The 23734-nt window shown below is 46.4% G+C and overlaps 4 protein-coding genes across 17 annotated transcripts; 1 reads left to right on the forward strand and 3 right to left on the reverse strand.

The window, feature by feature from the left end:
* Nucleotides 1-111: 111 nt before the first annotated feature.
* LOC127758212 (uncharacterized) lies at nt 112-8100 on the reverse strand. Of its 10 annotated transcripts, none has more exons than XR_008013658.1 (6): nt 7726-8099; nt 5844-5922; nt 5268-5437; nt 1389-1479; nt 1048-1272; nt 112-492 (listed from the first exon to the last, which is right to left on the reverse strand). XR_008013658.1 is itself a non-coding variant. In XM_052283836.1 (4 exons), exons 1-4 carry the CDS (start codon nt 5697-5699, stop codon nt 1233-1235), a joined length of 312 nt encoding a protein of 103 aa, XP_052139796.1. In that variant the 5' UTR covers nt 5700-5757; the 3' UTR covers nt 809-1232. The 10 variants fall into 10 exon arrangements, 1 of the variants encoding a protein (XP_052139796.1); XR_008013656.1 differs by lacking the exon at nt 112-492 and adding an exon at nt 528-802; XR_008013657.1 differs by lacking the exon at nt 112-492 and adding an exon at nt 5689-5755 and having other exon boundaries at nt 809-1272; nt 7726-8100.
* Nucleotides 8101-9519: 1419 nt separating this feature from the next.
* LOC127757145 (2-oxoisovalerate dehydrogenase subunit alpha 2, mitochondrial-like) lies at nt 9520-13461 on the forward strand. 3 transcript variants are annotated; one of them, XM_052282582.1, is made up of 10 exons: nt 9520-9647; nt 9730-10044; nt 11511-11651; nt 11764-11946; nt 12050-12207; nt 12291-12390; nt 12471-12582; nt 12666-12805; nt 12875-13060; nt 13148-13461. In XM_052282582.1, the coding sequence occupies exons 2-10, from the start codon at nt 9763-9765 to the stop codon at nt 13313-13315; spliced, it is 1470 nt and encodes a 489-aa protein (XP_052138542.1). In that variant the 5' UTR covers nt 9520-9647; nt 9730-9762; the 3' UTR covers nt 13316-13461. The 3 variants fall into 3 exon arrangements, with proteins under 3 accessions (XP_052138542.1, XP_052138541.1, XP_052138544.1); XM_052282581.1 differs by lacking the exon at nt 9520-9647 and having other exon boundaries at nt 9678-10044; XM_052282584.1 differs by lacking the exon at nt 9520-9647 and having other exon boundaries at nt 9678-10044; nt 11514-11651.
* LOC127757148 (3'(2'),5'-bisphosphate nucleotidase-like) lies at nt 13401-16883 on the reverse strand. Of its 3 annotated transcripts, none has more exons than XM_052282586.1 (8): nt 16645-16883; nt 16357-16432; nt 16117-16190; nt 15826-16028; nt 14305-14512; nt 14101-14199; nt 13864-14017; nt 13401-13755 (listed from the first exon to the last, which is right to left on the reverse strand). In XM_052282586.1, the coding sequence occupies exons 1-8, from the start codon at nt 16747-16749 to the stop codon at nt 13592-13594; spliced, it is 1083 nt and encodes a 360-aa protein (XP_052138546.1). In that variant the 5' UTR covers nt 16750-16883; the 3' UTR covers nt 13401-13591. The 3 variants fall into 3 exon arrangements, with proteins under 3 accessions (XP_052138546.1, XP_052138547.1, XP_052138548.1); XM_052282587.1 differs by having other exon boundaries at nt 16117-16182; nt 16645-16683; XM_052282588.1 differs by lacking the exon at nt 16645-16883 and having other exon boundaries at nt 16117-16182; nt 16357-16585.
* Nucleotides 16884-16966: 83 nt separating this feature from the next.
* On the reverse strand, nt 16967-20023 carry LOC127757147 (3'(2'),5'-bisphosphate nucleotidase). The gene is made up of 8 exons (XM_052282585.1): nt 19732-20023; nt 19264-19339; nt 18947-19023; nt 18654-18856; nt 17989-18199; nt 17789-17887; nt 17558-17711; nt 16967-17394 (listed from the first exon to the last, which is right to left on the reverse strand). Exons 1-8 carry the CDS (start codon nt 20017-20019, stop codon nt 17222-17224), a joined length of 1281 nt encoding a protein of 426 aa, XP_052138545.1. The 5' UTR covers nt 20020-20023; the 3' UTR covers nt 16967-17221.
* Between the last annotated feature and the right edge of the window lie 3711 nt (nt 20024-23734).

Here is a 23734-nt window from a genome sequence, read left to right on the forward strand (position 1 = left end):
TTCTGGGCAAAACGGGTGGAACTTCCACCTACTTTGCTATGATCCTGTCACTGTCGACTATAGAAACGACTGTCTGCACAACTTTCATAATTGCTATCTTCCCTTTTCATGTTGCTAATCCTGATTGTCACATCACATCCACATCTTTCTTATTATCGGAAATGAATAAGGAAAGTCCAATTCGCTATTGACACATCATGCACGCGCGCGCAAAACCCGTGAGTGTCAATAGTGAATTAGATGGATGAAGGATCAAGCAAGGGATGCTTAATAACACTACATATCAACAAGATATAGCATTCATAAGATAAAACTCCGAGGGATGGTTATGTCACAATCCTAAATCCAACATACTAGCAAGATAAACTCTAAACAAATTACTAGTGTGGCTTATCCGCTCATGTGACTTTGGCTGGAGGCACTTGCTTCTTCGTGTTACTGGATTCGCTAGCTTCCTCTTAAGCCGGAGAAGGAGGCTTCATCCTTATTTTACTACAGTAATCATGCACGTGCAAGACACGTTATGTTCAATATATAAATTAAACCCAATATATTATAACCCAATATTCTGAAAGAAGAATAGGTAAAAAGGAAATAGATGATAAGAAAGAGGATCTGCTTCAATCACACTTGAAGCTCTAACTATTCCCTACTGACTTATGCACAAACTGCACAATTTTCATAAAGTGCATGCATATATGCATTCTGATTTTCATATTAGATACAAGAATTTGCTCAAAAATAAATATGATCTTCAGCCAATGTGCAGAGGTATGCATAAGCCAATGTGCAGAGGTAATGTCTGAGAAAACAACGGAAGAACATTAGATTGATATCTCAAAGGAAGAAGATACATAGCACAATAAATTATTGAAATGGAAGTGGCCACTGACACTAATTATATTTCATAACAGCAAACACTACATAGCATAAACCAAAATCCACACTATGATATCGGTGCACATTATTTAGGGGCAATATCTTAAAATTATTGAGTTGTGCACATTTTGTCCTATTATTATTATGCCTAAGGGGTGGAGGGTATACCAATGACATCAACTCCTGGAGGGATAGTTTATCCCTTGTTGCCAGTGCGCTTCTTTTTTGGCAATGGCTCAATCACCACTTCATCATCTTCAACTATCACCACTTCTGGTTCTCCTGGAGCATTATTTTGTTCTGCCGGTTGCAGTAGCTCTTGGTTCCTAAAGTTCACACCAATCTTAATGGCGTCATGCAGGACTGGTTCTTTGAACAGGGAGTTTCTCACCTCTGCATCCATTAGAACAAAGATTACAAACAAAATATGCTAGAACAACAGAAATAACAATGTCCTAATCAATATTAGTTTTAGAATTGCACTCAAAAATAAATTGGAATTGACTTACTTGGAATCCATCAAAGCGACCTTTCTAACACTGTTTGGAAAATTTGCATAATGGTCTACAGGACCGACATCACACACAACGGCAGCAACATCTGTACAAATGTAAACATGTTTCAGAGTTAGTTTCAGCAAGAAAAGAACAAACACAAAATACACTTGTGGTTCGATATACCATACCAACAATTGCACCATTAGGCAGATTGAAAACTTCAGCAAAAGTCATAGCTGATTCTCCGAAGAGAGACCTTACTAATGATCTATGGAAGAGGAAAGATGAGAAGAAATGCAGTGGCTATGTACTGTACCGAAGTAGTGGGATTGGGGCTAGCTTAATAGGGGGGATGGATTGGGAGTAAACAGCGCCTTGCGTCCGCGGCGCTCCAGTGATCCGTTGGCCAGAAACGATGCTTTCCTGTTTTACAGTGTTGATAACAAACCTTCCGCTGATGAACACTTCTTGAAATACACAATTAGATTGAACCCCCAAAAAACGCAAAGAGTAATTTGATATTACAAATTGATTCCATGGGATATTACCAGGTGTGGAGGAAGACATAGGTGTGGAGGATTGTCACGCCCAGAAATTCCCGAATAGAATTCCAAGCAGAATGTGCATTAAAATCCCCGTCCAGGACCGGCCGGGGTACACAAACGACAATGTTGACATTCAGATCCACGTCTTACAAACATCATAAAAGTCTTACATAAATGCAGCGGAAAAACGAAAGACAACAGGAGCTAAGCCTTGACTAGAACTGCAGCGGGAACACCACTCCACAGGCATCCTCGACGGCACGGACGAAGCCTACTCCTCGGAGAAACCTCCATCTGACACATACTCGTACTCTGGGGTTGGGAAAAATAGAGCAAGACTGAGTACTACCCACTGTACTCAGCAAGTTATACCGGAATAGGGGTATGATGCAGGGAATTATCAAAGGAGAGCTAGAGTGGTTCATTTGCATAAAGCGAGCATTTATAAACAGAAGTTGAAAGAATTAAAAAGTTGCAATAATTAATTAATATTGATCATCCGCTGTCCAACGCTATCCCCCGTTGCAACAGGCCCAACCATCCACCTATACTATCCAATTTCATTAGACTAAACTAGGGTAAGACTAATCACGGTGAATCTGGTTGACCGCCCATAACCGCGGGCACGGCTATTCGAATAGTTTTACTCTGATCAGAGATGTACAACTGTACCCACAAGACACAGCCCCACGACACGTTTCCGTGCGCCGACATGCCACCATGACATACCGGAAAGAGGCCGTGACAGGACCCTTCGCATAACCCCCTCTAGCCAAGCACACCACACCTCAGGTTTCACCCCCGTCCCCAGCGGGCGACGGGCAGTCCCCTCTCGTGCCTAGGTGAATCCGGAAGCCGCATAGGCCGTCGCAGGGCCCATCCAAACTCCATCACGCCCACCCTTGCCTGGATGCGTCAGCTAGAGAAAAGCTACACTACAAGCCCAGCCGTTGCCCACGCTGGCTTGTGGTAAGTACGATAAGTTCTTCCAGGGCATCCCGCGAACCGGTCCTTAATTGCCATGGGCGCGACTAGCAAAACCATGCACCCACAGCCCACCATGTGATTCATTTTATTTAACCAACACCAGAGCGGTGATACTAATCCAACATTATCATATAAACCTATAGTCTAGGTTTTAAATGAGATTTCCCCATTGTGTGCTAGTTGAACTAAGCATGACTAAGCAATTCCTAGTCCAAAGTCTAATCATGTTATAACCCAAGCTAACAAAGGAGCATGGTATCCAAAAAGCATGGCTGTAACAATAGGTAACCATCCCATAGTATAATTGCAAAACAAATGCGGTATTTGAAAGAAAACATTAGGATATTTGCAATATAGGATCAATATGATCAAGTGACAAGCATGACTTGCCTTGCTCTGCTACTGGAGGAACCTCGGTGACTATCTCGAAGTACACCGGAGCGTCGGAAGAACCGGAATCTAGCGACATACAAGGCAAACATTGCAAACAGGCTATAAGACTACTGAAACAGAGAACAAACCCATTTTTAATGGATTCTACACATTTTTCTTGATTTACTGAGACTTGAATGGGCTTAAACGGAGCTCGGATGAATTAGTTATGAATTTTAGAAGATTCACTGTGTTTATTACTATAACAAAAATCCTTAAATAATTTATTGCGCAATATTTTCCAGGGCTGATGTCAGCATGGGGGGAGGCGCGGCGCCGACAGGCGGGGCCCACCGGTCAGCGGCTCGAGAGAGAGGGAAAAGGGGCGCCGGCACACGGGCCCCACTCGGCAGCGGCTCAAAGGGGGGGGCGGTTCACCGTGGACCAGGACCACATGGGTGGTCCACCGCCAGTCCACGGGACCGACGGCCCAGATCGCCCTCGGGGCCGATCGGACGGGCGGTGATAGAGGCGGCCGCCGGGCTCGGCTCGGCATCAAAGCCGGCCGGCCGGCCAGGGCTAGCGGCGACGTCACACGGCTAACAGCGGCGGCGACCGGTGGCACGGGAGGTGGCGGCGGCGGCCGAAGGCGACGGCGCGTGACTTGAAGCGGCGGCGCGGCACTAGGAGGGGAGGAAGGGGAAAAGAGGGGAGGGATGCCTCACCGAGGGTGGCCGGTGCGGAGGAAGACGACGGCGAACGGCGACGACGAGCCACGGGAGGACGACGGCAACCGACGGACGGGATTCGGGGTGCCCTAAGGAAGGAGAAGAGAGAGATTAGAGGGAGGGAGATGAACCACGTCGACCGGCATTCATGGCCGAAGGTGGCGGTAGAGGTTGAACTCACCGAAGCGCGAGGGGATGCGAATTCCGGCGATGAATCCCGACGGGGAAGGGGCGGCCGGGGTGGAGCTTAGCCTCGCGAACCCGACGGCGGCGACGGCGCGGTGCGGCGGCGACCCTAGCGGCGGCTAGCGGCGGCCAGAGTGGCGGAAACGGCGGCGGCGGGTGGTTGCACGGCGCGGGAGCGATGGGGAGCACGAGGGAGTTCGGCGAGATGGGGAAAAAGCGAGAGGGGGCGACGGGGAAGCTTAAATAGGGGAGAGGAGCCCCGGACGTGGTCGGTAGGGCGAGATTTTGCCGGCCAACGTGGGGAGTGGGGGAGGAGAGAGAGGCGGGATTCGAAAATCGAATCCCGGCCATCTCGGGCGCGGGCGCGAGCGCGAGAGAGGGGGAAGTGGGTGCGGGAGATGCGGCGCACGCGCGGGCGTGGCCAACACGGCCCGGAGAAGGCGGAGGCGTGGGCGCGGCGGCGGTTGCGGGCGCGGCGGCGCCGGCTGGAGGAAGGAGACGGGCTCGACAGGTGGGGCCCATCTGTCGGCGTCCCGGGGAGAGAGGGAGGGGCGGCTTGGGCCGGCCCACAAGGAGGAGGGCGCGCGCGCGGCGGGGTGGACTGGGCCGACGGCCCAAGAAGAGGAAAAGGAGGGAAAAGGAAAAAAAAGGAGGAAAAGAATTTCCCTGGGATTTAAAATATTGCATGCTCGATTTTAATTGGTTAAAATTATTTCGAGAGCTCTGAAAATTCCACTAAAAATCTTGTTAGTGAATTTCGACATGTAGAACTCAAGAAAAATTCCACATGCCAATTCCGATTGTTATTTGCATTGATTTAATAGGGTTAACTCTTGCTTTGCACCGGTATTTTCTTAGGGTCTCTTATTATTTCGATTTTAGGCTTAGGAGGAGAACTTCAGGGTGTGACAAGGATGGCACAGGCTGAAATGATGGCTGACAATTTACAGTTTGGCTTCCTTCATGCAAACTCTGATTCAAAACTACAATCCAATTGAATGTGCCCAGGTTTTAGCATTGTTTGCCATAAAATAAGCTTGACCATAATAAGCATCGAATGAATATATCATCACCTGTGCCTGATGTAGATGCAGAATTCTTCCTCTCCCTGTTTTCACGGTTCCTTTGAACCAGCGCAGCCTTCTCCTCAACGCTGAGTGCCGTGTACCGCTCTCGGGCTCGCTGACTTTTTAATTCCTTCGCAGTTAGTTTAGGAAGGCCGTCCATCGCAAGGATGTACAACCTTGAAGAACACACCATGAGCATATAAAAGCAGTTTTAATATGCAACAGGTTTTCGTTAATATTGATGACAGTCCGCTAGCTATAACAAAATCCCAAATCCACATTTTCTAAGCATCAATTAGAACCTACATGTTACAGAATAACAGGACCTATTGAAGACTTTTCATTTTCTAAGAATCAATTTGAACCACGTTAATCAGAACAACCGGAAACAAGTTTTTCAGCTTCAAACTGGAACAAAAATATTTACCAAGGTAGCATAATGGTCCATAATTCACATTTCTTGTAGAATAAAAGAATCAACGATAGTATTGTACCTGAAAACAATATTTGCTCGAAGGAGTGTGTGAGTTGCTCCCAAGTCCCAATAATCAAGCAACTTATTAAGTTAAATGAGATAAGTACCTGAAAACAATATTTGCTCGAAGGGAGTGTGTGAGCTGCTACCAACTAAATCCCTTGTGTGAAATTGTGAAGCTTCTTCCTGCACAACAGTATAGCATCACGCCTGAATCTGTACGAAATATGAGCACAGTGATGTATGTGCAGTTCATATTAATTTTGCTAAAAACAAAGAGAGGAGAACCATGAAGCAATTATAACCTTGCACTGCTGAAACTAAAAACGTTAAGACAAATGGAAATCAAAACATAGGCAGTCTGTTAGTATATTCTATGAGAACTTTTACGGTGTTTGCATTCCAAAAAGGGTAAAGATCCAACAGTTCTCAATCACAGATACTATGTAAAAGGTATTTAAGTATTAGTATAGATACTTAGGTACTAAGGATAAAAATATAATTTTGTTAATAGAGCAAAAAGGGTAAAATTGTCCTCCCCCCCCCAAATTATAATAGGTACTAAGTAGGTACGACTGTACGAGTTAACATCTACCTGGTACCAGCGTTACATGTTCTTATTTGTGTCACTTTTGCGTGGTTTTCCTGTAGATTTACGTTGTGTTCGAGTTAGGTCATTTACACGGCACTAGCGTAACAGGTTCTTAATTCATTTTCTCTAGATTTACTTTGTATTGTTTGATGTTCTCTTTTACGTGATTTTCTTTAGATTTACATTGTGTTCTTATAACATGCTTCTGGCCTTGGGCTAGCAATTGGTGACGAACGTACTCGAAATCCATATAATTTTCATTTTCGTCATCTATGAAAGCCTCATTTTCATCACCAATCCCAGCTTCAGTAGTATCCATGTCATCGTCATTTAGGTCATTTGCTTGCTCATGAACTAGTTCTCACAAGACCAACGAAGCAGATGGAGTTGCAAAGAGAGGACCTTTCCGTAGATCTATAGCACATGCGTGAATTGCACTCGCAGATTTGGTCTCCACATCCATGTCTAGCGGCAAGCCGGTGAGTGCCATTAATCTGGTCGTTAGCGCCATGTCCAACCTGGGGAAGAGGAAGATGGCAACGTACGGGCCTTCACCGGCACTAGCGATGGGAGAGACGCAGGTTGCACTGCCGCACCGGCACCGGTGTGGGTGATGGGAGGAACTTTAGGTGGCAGCAGAGGTGGCTCCGCTGCTGGCAACAACGTCGGAGATGAACTGGTTCAAACCCTAGAGCACAAACGAACCAAAGGGAGAGAAGAAAGGAGACACGATTTACTTTTTGATATAATCGAATCAATCCCTAAATCAACGGAGTATCCTTGATTTACTTTTTTCTCTACAACGATACCAATAGCTACTACGATACACCGACCAATGGAAGGAGGTATTCAATTCAAATGTATTGCCTATGTTTTACTAGTTAATTACTCAAATGCCATCATGTTACAATAATTTTATTCCGTACCTTGCCCCCCTCTTGATCAACGGTGCACATTATTCCACCTCTAAATACCCCACAAACACCGTAAAAGATCTCATATTCTATGGCCTGAACTACTAAATTAAGTTCATACTGTCCATTTTTAGAGCTGACATATATGGAGGACAAACAGAAAAAAAAAATCCATACTACCCACATCGTGGGGAAAATAATGCAAGGCCCATTGCAAGCACAATTTCAGAGAGTAATTTTGTAAGCATTGCAAATCCAAGAACAAAAACATTGATATTTGAATGGCCAATCCATATATTGCATAGCCAAGCTCATAATGAACACAGTGATGTATAGAATGGTGATGCTTTACACAAACCACACAGCAGAGGGAGAGGAGGATGGCAGTGAGCTGAAGGGGAATTGTTTGGCAGTCAACAAAGAAAGACCATCAAATTGTATAATTGAATGATGAATCGAAGCTGCAAGATAGAGTCTGATTACCTGTACGTCTCAACGATGTTGAGATTCCCTCCTGTTGTTCAGCACCTAGGGTATAGGCACATTGGCCAAGTACAGTAGCATGACAGGAGATGGGCAGCGGAGTGAGGCAGCAGAGACAACGTTGACGATGGCGATAGAGACTGCGGCAGAGGCGGATGGGGAGGACGTCGGCTCCGGCTGCGGCCGATGGGGAAGAGGCCGGCCGCGGCGGTGGGGAAGAAGGAGGAGGCGACAGCGGTGGAGAAGAAGTAGGATCTGGCGGCGGCGTCTCCGGCGAGGATGCGGCGGAGCGGTGACAGAGCTCTTGCGAGGATGTGGCTTTAGTACACATGGGGAGGAGGAGGAGAAGCGAGCGAAGTCTGTGCGCGTGGAGGAGCGAAGTCTTCGCATCCTGCAGTGGGGAACGAAATCGTGCGGTGGTGAATGAAATCGCACGGATGGACAGTAGGGATTCATCCAAGTGATTTGGGTCATACAATTGGAAGGTGACAACTCCTTTTTATATTAGCATAGATGTTGCAGTATTATAGGTTTGCTATGGAGTTATGCGTCTTTTTATTGATTATAGGTGTTCTGTCGAATCCCGAGAGTATATAGCCATTTCCATGAGAATATGATGATTTGTCATTAACTGCATGTAGTTTTGGATTTTTTTTATTGAAAATTGTCAACTTATTCGATGCCTTTGAATTATTTCTTAAGATTCAAAGACCTTTCATAATATACTATAATCTCTCCTGGTTCCCAAAATAAATCTTAAGATGGCCTTGGGTGGATTCGTCTCAAAAGAAAAATAATAAAATAGTGAAGAGACCTTTCTGAGAAATGCTGTACAATCGCAAGAGCTCATAACGCCCGCGTACTCACCCTGTGAACGCGCGCACACACATCCTACCTCTATAAACACCTCCGGAAAACTAAGGCGGCATTTCTTGTGATTGATGAAGTCATCACGAATGTCTCGCTGTTGACATGTATGTTGTCTATCACTGAAATAATAATTAGCATAAATACGAGCATCTATGTCAAGTGAATAGACCTTTTATCGAAACAGTTTTGAATTCCACGAAATCCGAATTTCTTCGGAATTTTGTCATCCACCCAGAAACTACCTGTGTGCGAAGTGAACCAATGTCTCCTTCCAAAGTTCCAAGCCTTTCTCCGTCCGTCCATCGTCACCGGCATCATCGTCGTACTACCAAGCAGGCGACATTTGTCACCTATCTCTTTCCTACCCCCACGTGGTCCTCGCGCCCATTATCCGGGCCCACACGTCAGCCTCTCCCGTCCACTGTCACCGACGTGTGGGCCCCACTCCTCTCCACTGTTATCCTCTCTTCTCCAGTGAGCCGTGCCCGTCTGCTCCTCCTCCAATCTCTCCCATGCCGTCTCAGCTCAGCTGCCTATAGCTACTAGCTGAACTAAAGCTAGCTCGCGCACTTGGGGGTGTTTAGATCCATAATGTAAAATTTTGATGTGTCACATCGAATATTATAGAATATCTGATGTTCAGTCACTAATAAAAATTACTAATTATAGAATCCGTCAGTTAACCACGAGGTGAATTTATTAAAACTAATTAATCCATTATTAGAAAATGTTCACTCTAGCACCACATTGTCAAATCATGGAGTAATTAGGATCGTCTCACAAATTAGACGCAATATATATAATTAGTTATGTTTTAGGCTATATTTAATATTTTATATCGATGTTAAAACATTCGACGTGATATGGTGTAAAATTTTGATGCTGGATATAAACAAGCCCTTATCTTTCCAACTCACTCTCGCGTTCGCGTCGTCTCCGGCCTTTTCTTGCTCTCCTCGTCTTCTTCCTCCCCCATCTTCCGGCTGATGAATGCAGATGTCATCTCATCTCATCTCATCTCTATCCAATTCCAACACGGACACCTATAAGAGGTTGGTAACTAGTAGCTGGGCATTGTCACTTCTTGTTCTTGGCAGCGAGCGCCATTTCCAGAGGATTTCTTGGGTTCTATAGGTGAGGTTGGAGGCGCAGCTTCGTCGTCGTCTGATGGCGCCATGGCGTGCGGCGGCGATGGCGTCGTCCCAGCTCGCGCGCCGCGCGGCGAGGAGGCTGCTTTCGTCTCAGCATCGCCGTCACTGCGCCGCGCCCGCCTGTCCCTGGCTCCTGGGCTCGGCGCCGCCGGTTCTTGCGCCGTCTCCGGTGGCTGCGGCGGCGGCGGGAGATCGTCGGGGATTCTGCTCCGTCCGGCGTTTCACCGGGGAGAGCAACGCCGCCGCCGCCGCCGCCGTCGAGGAGGCGGAGAACGGGTTGGTGGCCGGTGGTGATCAGGTATGTAGACAGCACACGTGCCTTACTGTCCTTCACCCATTCTTAGTATGCCACTGCTCGTACGAATGTTCAGAATAATCTTGTGTCTGAAACTCTGAATCATATACAATTATTCTTCGATAGTTTTAAGCCAAATTGATGTCCTTTTGGGATCTGGATTCTGCAAGGATCATATCCTGAACTCTAGATGAAAATAACATAGGGGGTGTTTAGATTCAGGAGTACAAAGTTTTGGCGTGTCACACCGGATATTATATGGGTGTCGCATTGGGTGTTCGGGCACTAATAAAAAAACTAATTACAGAATCTGTCAGTAAACCGCGAGATAAATTCATTAAGCCAAATTAATCCGTCATTAGCACATGTTTACTGTAGCACCACATTGTCAAATCATGGAGAAATTAGGCGTAAAAGATTCGTCTCGCAAATTAGTCGCAATCTGTGCAATTAGTTATTTTATTAAGACTATATTTAATACTTCATATAAGTGTCCAAACGTTCCATGTAACCGGGTGTAAAGTTTTGGGGTGGGATCTAAACAGGGCCATATTCTATAGAACTATGCTCCTTCAAAAGTTTATTAGGGACTCTCTCATCCTAAAATATAATCACCTTTAGCTATGTATATGGCACAAGGTCACTTTCAACTATGAATCTGGACAAAAGTTTATCTATGTTCATAGCTACACGGAGATATATTTTGGGACGGAGAGAGTAGTAATCAATTCATGCCGTCTCTAAAAGCAAAGGTTGGAATGAACTAATCCATTTATCTTAATAAAAATGGGTTTATTACATAACAAGAGAAAATGGTTTCTTTCTTACTTTTTCGGTTTGGTAGGACACCATTTGTCATTTTCTTTCACAGCATCTCTGTGCTTACTCCCTGGGCTGCAAAGTAACCATAGGCCAAGCCGTCAATTCCTCCCCTGAGTTTTCATGAAAGGAAGAGAAATTTGGTTGAAAGAAAAGTAAGCACAGAACAATTGTGAATTGAATTGATAACAAGTGATGAATCAATCAGATAAGGATGGAGTGACGTGTGGTTGCGTCAATGAGTTGGTGTGATTGGCTTCTGTTTGGTAAGCTCACAAGGATTGAGGAAACGTGTGATAATCCTACTATTATTTAGTTTTAATACACCCGCCCAAAAATTATTTAGTTTTAATACTTGCTGTGCTTTCGGTGTCAATGGATGAGGTCAATGATTAGGAGTCTCATCTGGTCTTCTACGTGTAAGGATGCTGACTTTATCATGATAGATTAATTAATAGATAAATTAGTCCATTACCTTCAAGACCAATGTCAGACTGATATTGATTAGCCTTTCCAATAATTCAATTCAAGTTCTAGTCTAAAAAATAGTAATTCACTTCAAGTGGAATTCACTTTTGGTTTTGGTGGCCAATGTTGAGATAAATTTATTTTTCCCATGGGAAATTCAGTTTTTTTAACTATTTCCACAGCAGGCAATAGATTTCCCTGGAGGAAAGGTCTCCTTTGTTGCTGAAATGAACTTCCTTCCAGAATCTCAGAGGGAAAGGATCAACTGTTACCGTGTTCTTGACGATGACGGCAGAACAATATCTGGAAGCAGATTCCAAGAGGTATGGTAGTAACATCCAAGGCTCCATGAGTTATTTCTGAAACATGTTGTAAAAGATGGTTCCGTTCTGAAGTGTGTTCCGTTCTGAAGTGTGTGTGGCTCACTCTTGTCAGGTCAGTAAGGAGCTGGCTCTGAAAATGTACAGTGAAATGGTCACCCTCCAGGTCATGGATACAATCTTCTTTGAAGCTCAGAGGCAGGGAAGAATCTCATTCTATCTCACTTCACATGGTGAGGAAGCAATCAATATAGCCTCTGCTGCTGCACTTACTATTGATGACATTGTACTGCCTCAGGTATATATCAGTTACTCCAAAACTTGGATGATTAAGCTAGCAATGTTGCTGACAAGTAACTTACTGTCATTCTCTTGGCTGGAAACTATGGAGCTGAATGCAGTACAGGGAACCTGGTGTTCTTCTATGGCGTGGCTTCACACTGCAAGAATTTGCAAATCAGTGCTTTGGGAATAAGCTGGATTATGGTAAAGGGAGGCAGATGCCAATACACTATGGATCGAACCGTCTGAATTATTTCACGGTGTCATCGCCTATTGCGTAAGTCTGAAATATCTCTTCCATGTCCACACCAAATTCATGCAAGCCAAGGGCAGGTTCATCATTCTTTGATGATTCATCAGTACACAGCTCCCTCATGCTGTTGGAGCTGCGTACTCCTTGAAGATGGACAAGAAAGATGCATGTGCCATCACGTATTTTGGCGATGGCGGCACAAGTGAGGTAGATTGATGAACAACCACTGATCATGCATCAGCCACTACATTGTTACCCAGCATTTCTGACAGATGAAAAATGTTCAGGGAGACTTCCATGCTGCACTCAACTTTGCAGCAGTTATGGAAGCGCCGGTGATCTTCTTCTGCCGCAACAATGGCTGGGCAATCAGCACCCCAACTAGTGAACAGTTCAGAAGTATGACATTTTTCTTGATCATGCATCACAATTACAATTTACAGGTGATCTGTACAACAACTTGAATTCTACTGCTATTGCAGGTGATGGAGCTGTTATCCGTGGTCAAGCTTATGGAATGCGCAGTATCAGAGTAGATGGAAATGATGCTCTTGCTGTGTACAGTGCAGTTCACACAGCCAGGGAAATGGCTATCAAGGAAGGAAGGCCAATTTTAGTTGAGGTGAACAATTTTTCAAGTCACAGCAACATAAAATAGGTTTGATGTGAATACTGAACATTAAACTTTCAGGCACTGACTTACCGGGTCGGCCATCACTCGACATCCGATGATTCAACCAAATACAGGCCGGTCGATGAGATCGAGCACTGGCGAACAGCGCGAGATCCGATTTCCAGGTACAGAAAATGGGTTCAGGGGAATGGCTGGTGGTGTGATGAAGATGAATCTGAACTCAGGAACAATGTGAGGCAAGAGGTAACGTTTCTTTAGCAGAATGGTAGTATGTCTGTCTAGTTCAACATCATGCATGATATCTGAAATTGCCGGTTTAATTCTTCACAGCTTCTGAAAGCCATTCAGGTGGCAGAAAGAATGCCGAAACCGCCGCTCGCTGAACTATTCACCGATGTTTATGATGAAGTTCCTTCCAACCTAAGAGAGCAAGAGCGATTGCTGAGGGATACAATCAAGAAGCACCCTGCAGACTACCCAGCTGATGTGCATATTTAGTTGTATTGGGTGACCAGAGGTTTCCATATTGTAGTAACTATTGATGATTTAGGTTCATAGCATTGATAAATAATAACAACAATAATTCAGGCAATAAAATGCTGATCCAACAGTTATAAATCAAATACAAAAAAACATTGTTGCTATGAATCATAAATATAAAAGGAGTATATGAGATAATGGTACAGCAAGAACACAGGGCAAACACTTATATTGCACACAAATTGAAAACAGCATCACAATTATCATTTTTTTTTCATCTGATGCACGAGTGAATCAGCCTAGTATTCCTTCCTCCTTCATAGCCTCTTGGGCAGCTTTTACAACTAATGGCATCAAATATTTATTTGTTGCAATAATGCCAGCATCACGATCAAGATATCTACCTTTGGAGAAATCCAAATCGTTTCCTGAAGCATCTTTTACCAAACCTCCAGCTTCTGCAAACATGAGAAAAAAAAACTTACCGAACAATGTTTATTTTATTTGAGAACAGAACGATACTTTAGTTGAATTCATTTTTTTTTGTGAATATAGTTATTATATACCTGTGACAATAATAGACCCAGCTGCATGATCCCATACTGCTTCTTTGGAACGTTTGTGTGGAAATCGCCAATAAATGGCGCCATCACCTTGGGCTACAGCACCATATTTTGCTTGGCTATCAATTCTAACTGGAGGAGCTTGAATACCAAGTTTCTGCCAAGCATAATATAATCAGATTTACTTGTGTGATTATTCATATCAGAAACAAATTAGGTATGCAACTTTTGGGGACCAACCTCTGCAATGGAGGAAGTGCAATCACGCATGCAGTGTTTTCTTTCATAAGATTCAAAGAATGAGGCATCCACTGGATTGCTGATAGAACAGACACTGATCTAAAATTGGAAGTTAGAAAACAAGATGGTAAATAAAAAGATAATATTATTCAGAGAAGGGAATAATCTAATCCACAGATAGTTCAGGAGAAAGTGATAAATTACCTTTTGTGGCTGAGAGCCCTCTAAGGACTCAACTGTAGATCCACAGCCAATTGTAGCAGAAAAGAGGGCACCAACTTGATCTCCCGAAGATCCACCATTGTGATCTATTGATTTGAAAGGAAGATTTGGGCATGCCATTGCTCCCAAAACTACTTTGCCTTCGTCCAATAATGCAAGTCCAATTGCATATTGGTCTCCCCTTATGAAACTGCATTAACACAAATGTTGGGATTATAAAGGAAATTCCTTAGTGAATCATGCCAATAGTAACAAAAGGTTTTGCACAGGACACTACTTTTTATCAATAATTGGAATATGGAGTATCTGAAATCATAATATACCTCTAAAAATTAGTATAATTTACACATCTTTGATGTTTTCAGAATCATTTGTTAAAGAGGTGAAATAAGAAAATTACTGCCAAATATGCAAACTTACAAGAAAAATAGACCCTAGGTCGATTAACACTTTACTAGTTTGTTTGTATTGCATTGTAATTATATCTCCTAGAACCACCAACACTTATACACCATGGCTGTAACATGTTTGAGTATAGTGTTCTTCCATTTCAACTAATTTATTAAAGACATGTGGTATCATGGCCTTTTATTATACTAATTCAAAATGCATGAATATTATTTGTTTCATTTCCACATTTGATGAAGTATAACTTTATGATGCTATTATGCATTGAAGAGAAAAATAAACAAAGTATTATAAGGAAGCATGATGGGCACATTGCACAATCGATGAGTGGACGACGTTGAAACTTGAAAATGGCAGGGCCAGGTTCGAGATATTTAACTATTTGCCACTTTTACACGTGACAATTAACTATTTGCCACTGGACCCACATGTTATCGACACATGTGGACCCACGTGTCATTGACATATCGGTGGCAAACAGTTAAATGCCAAATCTAAAAGTGGCAAGCTTCTTGGTATAGTGGTCGTGCCGACGAGCCAGGTAACCTGGCACTCTGCCTCGGTGTTACGACAGGGCTTGGTTGCTTCGCATCTCGATCTAATGGCCAGGATGCTTCATCCTCAACATTTCAGCTGAACACTTGTAAAGTTTGTAATTTTTTTTTTCTTCCCCTCCTTGGTACAAGCTCGGTCAGCGTGCTTCGCCGGCCCGGTGAAAAAAATTATTAATATGTACCGTTGTTAGTTCGTTACACATTGTCCACATTTATACAACACCAACAATAACAACCACCACCTTTAATGCTAAGCAAGTTGGATTGGACCACAGGATTGAGATAGAACACATGTCAAGCCAAGGGAACCAAATTAATTGTACTAGTAAAATAAATCACCAATTTCCACCAAAAAAACTGAAATATCACCATGTTCATCCACATCTAAAGTAGGGATTCTGTGACTTGTGTTTGTGCTAGAGCAGCTTGGACTAAAACTAACAATTCAGGTATGGCTAATGTACCTTGGGATGATCTATAATCACAGCTAAATACTTGCATTTAATTTTCTAGCAGTCGAACATGATACATAAAAACTTACCCCTTAGTTCCATCTATCGGATCCAATATCCAATATCGCCCAGAAGGTCCACCCTCAGATTTTCCACCATCGATTGCTACCAGCACATCTTCCTTAGATAATGTGATGCTGTACGAACCATCATTTATGATGGTTTCGTTCACAAGTTTGGTGATATGTCCCAACATTTCTTGAGCTCCATCTTTCCTCAAGTCTTCAGAATCCTTTATAAGTCAACAAGTAATGGAAAAAGATGCTTCTCTGTGTGATAACTGAACAAATAAGGCGAAATGTATACTATTTGTAAATTACCTCTTCAGCCACCATGGAAAAGGAGTTAGAAGGTAATTCAATCTTCAGGACCACACTTACCAATACCTGTGATCCTTGTAATGGAATGTAAACTATTTCAGAAGTTCATATCTAGCACAAGTTACAAAACATAATAATATATCCATTTTTTTAGGAAATAAAAATTACTTATTTTGAAAAATCATTCATATATTATAATAGAACAGATGAAGAATATCGTAAAATCGTATCAACAAATACCATAATCGGCGACTGTCACCGGTGTTCTGTCAGCCTTAGTTTGAACGTCCAATTTCAAGAGGTCCTGCTGCACTTTCTGAAGAAACAAGAAGACACAAAACAAGAGGTAAGTACATCCAAGCAGCTGCAGCAATTTCAGTCAGAAATTTTCATCTCAAGATCAGGTAAACAAAACCCCAGATCAATGGCCACAGCTAACACGACCAGAAGTCAATGCAAAACCTCATCCATCTCAATCCCAAAGCTGATCATAGAAAGAAATAACAAGGGGAAGAAACGAGAAATAACCTTGCAGAGGCGGGCGGCGAGGGCGACGGCCTTCTTGGCGGCGGCGTGCTCCGCTCCGTACTGGTTGCCGGCGGCCGCCGGCGGCGGCGATGGCAGCTCCGACATGGCAGAAACTGAGGCGTGGTGGAGAGCAGGTGATGCTTTTAGTCAGAGTGAGAGTGGAGTCAAACTGATAATGTCCAGTGATTTAGGTATATCAAACTAATCACGTCAGTGGATTAGGTATGAGTACATAGTATATGACATCGGTTGCACAACCTGAGATCATTGCTACTATTAAAATATTTGTCCTACCGCAGTAGTTGGAACTCACATAGCAATATTGCCCCGAGTTAGGGAGAATCAGGCCAATTTAATTATTTCTTCTGAATCCAGATGAAAGAACATTCATGTGGTGCCAGCTCACCCACCAATTAGATGCAGAAATGTGCAACAATAAGATACTGAATTTGCAGCAGCAACAACAACAAAGTGGTGCTGTACACACATTTAAAGTAATGTTGATGGGGAAGCAGCACTGCAATTATTATTATATGGAAACATTATGACATTTGTGGATTGTGGATTGAGACAGCTACTACAACGGGGAAGCAGCCTGGTTTTGCTCCTTGATGGCATCTTGCACAGCCTTCAGGAGTGAAGGCATCAGCTGCTTGTTCGTCGCGATGATCCCTGTGTCGAGATCAAGAAATCTCCCTTTGGAGAAATCCAAATCGTTTCCTGATGCATCTGTCACCAGACCTCCAGCTTCTGAAAACAGCACAAGCAGAATATCAATCTAAAATGTTTCAGTTGGTTTCTACGTTTTAGCACAAGCAGAATATCAATCTAAAATGTTTCAGTTGGGTTCTATGTTTTTTTTTCAGGTTGTTGGGTTCTATGTTTTCAATGTTCAAAAAGAGAACCTTCATACCTGTCACGACGATTGACCCAGCTGCATGATCCCAGATCTTCTCTCTGTAACCTTTGTGTGGAAAACGCAAGTAAATGGCACCGTCACCTCGGGCTAGGGCACCGTATTTTGCTTGGCTATCAATTCTAACTGGAGGAGCTTGGACACCAAGTATCTGCCAGCATTCAAACACCAGATTACCCAAGTAACTCTCGTGGACCTGTACTAGGCAAAGAATAATTCAGGACAAACCTCCGCAATGGAGCCTGTTAAATCACGCAAGGAGTGTGCCCCTTCGTAGGACTCAAAGAATGAAGCTTCGACTGGATTGTCGATGGAGCAGACACTAATCTGGAAGTGAAAATAACCAAAAGCAGATTAAAAAATTAGTTCCATTCTCAAATAGGTAAAAGTAAGTCAAAGTTATAATATGAAATAAAAGGAGATGTAACCTTTTGTGCTGGAGAGCCCTGTAAAGACTCTACTTCAGCTCCACAACCAATAGTAGCAGAAAAGAGAGCACCAACTTGATCTCCCGAGGAGCCACCATTAAGGTTGCCTATTGATCCCAAAGAAAGGTTGGGACAAGCCAATACACCCAAAACAACTTTACCCTCATCAAGCAGAGCCAGGGCAATAGCATATTGGTCTCCCCTTAAGAAACTGAGTAACGTTGTAAAAAAAAAGTGAATTTGGGTCAGAAGTTTGAGATATGCACATCACAAGAGTACTAATTTGACAGGATGCCTTTTACATGGCTTTTAATTTTATGACCTCTTATATATGTTGCATGCAACCTAGCAGATGAAAAGAAAATGAAACATGCAGTATCAACTAACCTAGTGTGTGTTCAGGGTCATGCTATATTAATTAGTCCACTTCAGTGCAGCTTAGAAGTTTGAAGCATCTAATAAGAGAAGACTATGATAGGCTTCTGTTCTTTCAAAGTGGGGAAAAAAGTAGTGCCATTTGCTGCACTATGCTCATTACAAACAACCGTAATAAAGAAGCAGCATGAGTTCTGATCGTGCAGTGAATGGTGGGGATGAACTGATGTTTTATGTTTTGACTGCAGCAGCATATTCTGCAACCCAGAGATTTAGGTCAGCAAACTCACCCTTTAGTCCCATCAATTGGATCTAGCACCCAGTGTCGCCCAGATGGACCTCCCTCAGACTTGCCGTCGTCAATTGCAGAGAGGATACCTTCCTTAGAGAAGTAAATGCTGTATGTACCATCATCTACGATAGTTTCGTTTACGAGCTCGGTGATATTTTCTAAAATTTCTTCCGCGCCTTCTTTCCTCAATTCTTCCGAGTCCTACATGAGTACATATCCCAATCAATTGTGAAAGACTTGTGCGCTGTCCATCGAAACCAGTAGGCAGAAACAGAAACAGATGATAATTACCTCCTCAGCCACCATAGAGAAGGAAGAAGAAGCTGGTGCTTCCATTTTCAAGACAAGGCTTACCAATATTTGAGACCCTACATGAACCAAAAGAAAACTAGAGGTGAATGGTGAGCTGCGATAAAGCAGAAGCACCATGTAACAATGAACAGCAAAATTGTCCTATCAGTCCTTTACATTCCCTAGCAAACAAAGATGCAGTACGAAAAAGATACTCTATGAATTCCAAATTCTGATGAGTACACATGTCAATAATTCAGTTGCAAACATCAAAGGAAGAAACCTTGGCAACAACTGAAGAGATGAACAGATCGTACCATAATCGGCAACTGTCACCGGACTTTGATCCGCCTTAGACTGAACACCAGACTGCAGAATGTCCTCTTGCACCGCCTGTAGTGGAAAAAAACAAGGATTAACATAAATGAATTCCACCTTCAGAACCAAGCATCCAAACATTCACTGCAAAAGGAACATTAATCCTGCACCCAAGCATCCAAGCTTGTTTTCTTTTTCCCCCTAGTGGAACATTAATCTTGGTTATGACAGCTATGACTAATTTGACTACCCACACAGTCTATGTCACCATTTCCATTCCAGCTCTGAAGCCGAATCGTAGCACTGGACACGTTCTCACAGTCTTGGTCTACATTACAGTCCGCGCATTCGGCCTTGTTCCCCGCTGAAGCCGAGCAATTATTCAGACCGACGACGAGATATGGTCTGGTCCTAACAGCGCAAAGTAGTGGGGAAGCAGAGAGGGAAAAAAAAAGAGAAGAGGGCACCTGGCAGAGGCGGGCGGCGAGGGTGACGGCCTTCTTGGCGGCGGCGAGCTCAGCGGCGTAGGGGTTCCCGGCGGCCTGCGACATGGTGGCGCTGGCGCGGAGTCTCGCGGCAGCGGCGGAGGAGGGGCGCGGGTAGTTGGGGGGGAAGGTGGGGAGGAGGTGGTGGTGGTGGCGGGGAAGATAAGGGGGGAGGCGGAGGCGAGGTGGGCGCAGCGAGGGGGAAGAGCTGGAGGCGTGGAGCGCGTGCGAGACGGAGACGGAGACGAGGCCCACGCGCGCCGCAGCCATGCATGTGTATGGGTGGGTGCCGCTGCCCGCCGGTGTCGGTGTGTATAGGCTGCGGCCTCCGCCGGAGGAGGAGATGGAGAGAGCCCACTCGATCGATGGGTTAAAAGTTGTATTGGGCCGCTTGAGTTACTGGGCCTGAAATAGGTCTTCGAGTTTGTGGATGGCCCGTCCATCTCGCGGGCTGAAGCAGCGCATTCGGATCTGGAAAAAGTACACCTAAGGTCCCTCAACTTGACACCGAGTTACAGAAACGTCCTCAAACCGCAAAACCAGATATCCGGCGTCCCTTAACTAATCAAAACCGGTCACTTTAGATCCTCTGGTGGTTTTGACACCGATTTTGTCCTACGTGGCAGCTGAGTCAGGGTGAGCCCCACAAAGGCCCCACATGTCAGGTGTCCACTTCAGCACCTCTCTCTTCCCCCCTCTCTCTCTCTTTCTCTTTCTCTGTTTCTCTCCTTCCTTCCTTCCTCATTCTCGCGAGCTTCCCCCAGGTGGCCGACGAGCTCAACCGCGTCATTGGCTGCGAGGCGGTCGGAGACCTATGTCTTGAGCTCGCGCCGCCTCGAGCAAAAAGAGTTGGACGAGGAGGCGGCGGCCATGGGCCAGCGTCCACGGAGCAGACGCTGGACGCGGCGTCGTGGTGGTCGTCTCCATCGTAGCGGCAGGGGATTTGGTGGTTCTTGGCGTCGTGGCTATGTAGCTGCTACTGCTACCGGTTCGCTCAAGGGACGAGACGAGCTGTCTCGGCGAGCCGCCGAGACGGAGCCCGAGAAGTAGCTGGCTTCCCGGAGCGTCCGCGGGTTCGGCGGCGACGATGACGGTGGAGGACGGTGTGCCGGTGGCCGAGTGCCTGTATCGGCAGGATGCCGGACCGCCCGAACGGCGTGGCCGCAACTAGCATGCCAGATCACGGGGTCTTCTCCCCCAAATCTCATGTGCCAGTCGCTGCCGCGAGATGGACACGGCGGCGTCATCCTCCTGCTCCTCGCCGGCGGCGGCTACGGCAGCGGATGCCTCGTCATCCGGCTCACCTGCTTCTTCGAGGAACGCTCGCCATCGACAGCGTAAGGGGGTCCGGCTCCGGATGCTGCGACGTCGGGGGCGGCAGCCTAGCCGCTCCGGCGGCATCGCCGATGTCATCGCCTTCAGAAGGAGGACGGAGGCGAGGGTGTCGAGGAAGCCGCCATTGTCCTTGCCGAGGATACGGCGCAGGGTAGGCTCGGATGGCTTGAGGGAGTAGAGCACGCCCAGGGCCTCCTCCTCCGGCGAGCTCGTCGACATGTGGGAATCGATCACCGAGTCGAGCAGGTCATCGTCTGACCTGGCCGACGTGTAGGTGGAGGCGGCGGCGTGGCTCTGGACGACGACGGAGACGAGGAACTTAACGGCACCGGGCGTGGCCTCGACGCAGCGCTTGTTGCGGTCGCTCTCTGTGGCTATGGCCTTGATCTCCCTGAGCGCGGCGAGCTGCCGCTGCCTGCCACCACCGCCGAGCATCGTTGTCCCCTCGTCAACGAGCGCGGCGACGCGGCAGGAGTCGACGGGCGGGTGCGGGGTGGGGAACCGCTCGAAGGAGTGCGCGGCGCACCACGCCTGGATGACCCCGCCGCAGCGTGTGGTTGGGCGTCGCCTCCCGCTCTGCCAGCGCCAGCTGCCGGGTGATCTCGCGCTTCCTCTCGGGATGTCCTTCGCCACCGTCCTCGCGCAGGTGCGTCATGGCGGGTGGATTTCCTTGGTGCTGTTCGTGATCCTCTCAGTGATGTTCGTGCCATCAAATGTACACCCAGTCCACGACGACGAACACGCGGCGCACCGTGTAGAGCAGCGGCACCAGTGCCCTCACCGGTGGCAAGAACACGCCGCGCCCAGGGTGCAGACCATGTTCTCGGTGAGATCTGGCACGAGAGGAGAAACAGAGAAAGAGAAGAGGGGAAAGAGAGAGGTGCTGACGTGGACACCTGACATGTGGGGCCCGCGTAGGTCCTACGCTGACTCAGCTGCCACGTAGGACAAAACCGGAGTCAAAACCACCGGAGGACCTAAAGTAACCGGTTTTGATTAGTTAAAGGGTGCCGGATATCTGGTTTTGCGGTTTGAGGACATTTTTGTAACTCGATGTCAAGTTGAGGGACCTTCGGTGTACTTTTTCCTTCGGATCTTGCACAGGTGTGGGTCTTGCATCTCGTGGGCCTTCGTGTTGTTAATGGGGGACATTTAATTTAGGAATAAGATCACTTTGACTCCCTCAACTGTCCACCGAATCTAAATCGTATCCCTCAATCGCAATACCAGAAATCTTGACCTCCGAACTTGCAAAACCGGTGCAATTTGACTCCCTTGGTGGTTTTGGAGAGTGATTTCGCTGACGTGGCGCACACGTGGTAGTGTTGACCTGGTGTTTGTCCCACGCGGTATTGATGTGACGCTTATGTGGCATTAATATAAAAAATATATATGCGGGCCCATTTGTCATTCACCAAAAAAAATTTGTGGGACCCACTGACATGTAGGTCCCACATGTCATCATCTCTTATCCCTTCCTTCTTCCTCCGTCTCCCCCCTCCTCTATCTCGCCGCCTGCATCTTCCTCGCGGGCTCCGTCCTCACGGGCCTCACCCCCAACTTCGCCACACTCCTTGCCGGCCGCTGCGTCGCTGGCGTCGGCGTTGGCTCCCTCGGTGTTCCTGCACCCGACGCCGCCGGTGCGGCGCATCGTCATCGCCGTCCTGGGGATCTACTTCTTCCAGCACCTCACCAGCTTAGAGGCCGTGGTGCTATACGACCCAAGCATCTTCAAGGCGGCCGGCATAGCTAGCCGCAACTCGGTGCTCGCGACGACGATCGGCGTGGGCGTCACCAAATGGCGTTCATCATCGCCTCCCTCGATGCATCTCAGGCTGGCGTCCCCGGCCACCGTCGCCCACCGCCGCTCCGCCTACTCCAGCAGCGCCATTAACGACACCCTCCCACCGTTGTCGGAGCCGTGTATGGAGCAGTGACCGTCCTTGTCGACGTCAGAAGCGGTGTCCTTTGAGGACGCCGGAGCCATGCCGCTGAGAAAGGAGTTTCCTCAAGTCCGTGTTGGTCGGCGTGTGAAATTTGGACAATTTGTCGTGGCTTATTTTGTTTTGTTTTTTCAATTTTAAATTTCTTGTTTCGAGATGTTGAACTGATGTAGTGGTTTTAGTTTTGAGCATTGTAGGATCTATCGCCATTGTTTAGCTGTGTATAGATGTGTCCCAGCACTCCTTTGCTTTTGGCTACTGCCCAGCGGGCAATATTTGTCCTCTTCCCTATCCCCCTTCGAAGCAAGGCACCCTCTTCGCCATGGTTCCCCTTCCCCCGACGCGGCCAAACAGATAGAGCTGGAGCGCCCACGCCGCCGCCGAGGGACCCGAGCTCCCGCGTCCTCCTAGTAGCCAGCCAGCTCTGCCTTGGGCCTAGGCGGCTAGCCCTGTTGAGATTTGTGAATGTTTGGTCTCGTCAGTGGCTAGCTCCCCGGCGACGGTCGGCAGCACAGCGGCAGCGGCCATGGTGTAGTCTATCGGGAGGAGGAATGAAGCGAGGGGCATATCTAGCCTCCAGATCCGCAACTCCAATGGCTGCCCGCCCGCCCTCCCACCCGCCACTGCCGCTTCGTCCATCGCCCCCCATCGCCGCTGCCGATCCAGACGCCACTCCCCACGCGCGAAGAGAAAGAGGGAGAGATAGA

Source organism: Oryza glaberrima, chromosome 12 (genome assembly GCF_000147395.1).
Source record: "Oryza glaberrima chromosome 12, OglaRS2, whole genome shotgun sequence".
NCBI lineage: Eukaryota > Viridiplantae > Streptophyta > Magnoliopsida > Poales > Poaceae > Oryza > Oryza glaberrima.

Coding starts and splice junctions, on each gene's coding strand:
- LOC127758212 (XM_052283836.1), bottom strand. Junction 1,480..5,267: donor TGCATCTACATCAGGCACAG/GTGATGATATAT, acceptor ACATTTGTACAG/ATGTTGCTGCCGTTGTGTGT. Junction 1,273..1,388: donor GTCGCTTTGATGGATTCCAA/GTAAGTCAATTC, acceptor TAATGGATGCAG/AGGTGAGAAACTCCCTGTTC.
- LOC127757148 (XM_052282586.1), bottom strand. CDS start 16,749: ATGTCGGAGCTGCCATCGCCGCCGCCGGCGGCCGCCGGCAACCAGTAC. Junction 16,433..16,644: donor TCGCCGCCCGCCTCTGCAAG/GTTATTTCTCGT, acceptor TTGTTTCTTCAG/AAAGTGCAGCAGGACCTCTT. Junction 16,191..16,356: donor GGTGACAGTCGCCGATTATG/GTATTTGTTGAT, acceptor TTCCATTACAAG/GATCACAGGTATTGGTAAGT.
- LOC127757145 (XM_052282582.1), top strand. CDS start 9,763: ATGGCGCCATGGCGTGCGGCGGCGATGGCGTCGTCCCAGCTCGCGCGC. Junction 10,045..11,510: donor TGGTGGCCGGTGGTGATCAG/GTATGTAGACAG, acceptor CTATTTCCACAG/CAGGCAATAGATTTCCCTGG. Junction 13,061..13,147: donor GGAACAATGTGAGGCAAGAG/GTAACGTTTCTT, acceptor AATTCTTCACAG/CTTCTGAAAGCCATTCAGGT.
- LOC127757147 (XM_052282585.1), bottom strand. CDS start 20,019: ATGGCTGCGGCGCGCGTGGGCCTCGTCTCCGTCTCCGTCTCGCACGCG. Junction 17,712..17,788: donor TAACAGGCTCCATTGCGGAG/GTTTGTCCTGAA, acceptor GAATGCTGGCAG/ATACTTGGTGTCCAAGCTCC. Junction 17,395..17,557: donor TGGGTCAATCGTCGTGACAG/GTATGAAGGTTC, acceptor TGCTGTTTTCAG/AAGCTGGAGGTCTGGTGACA.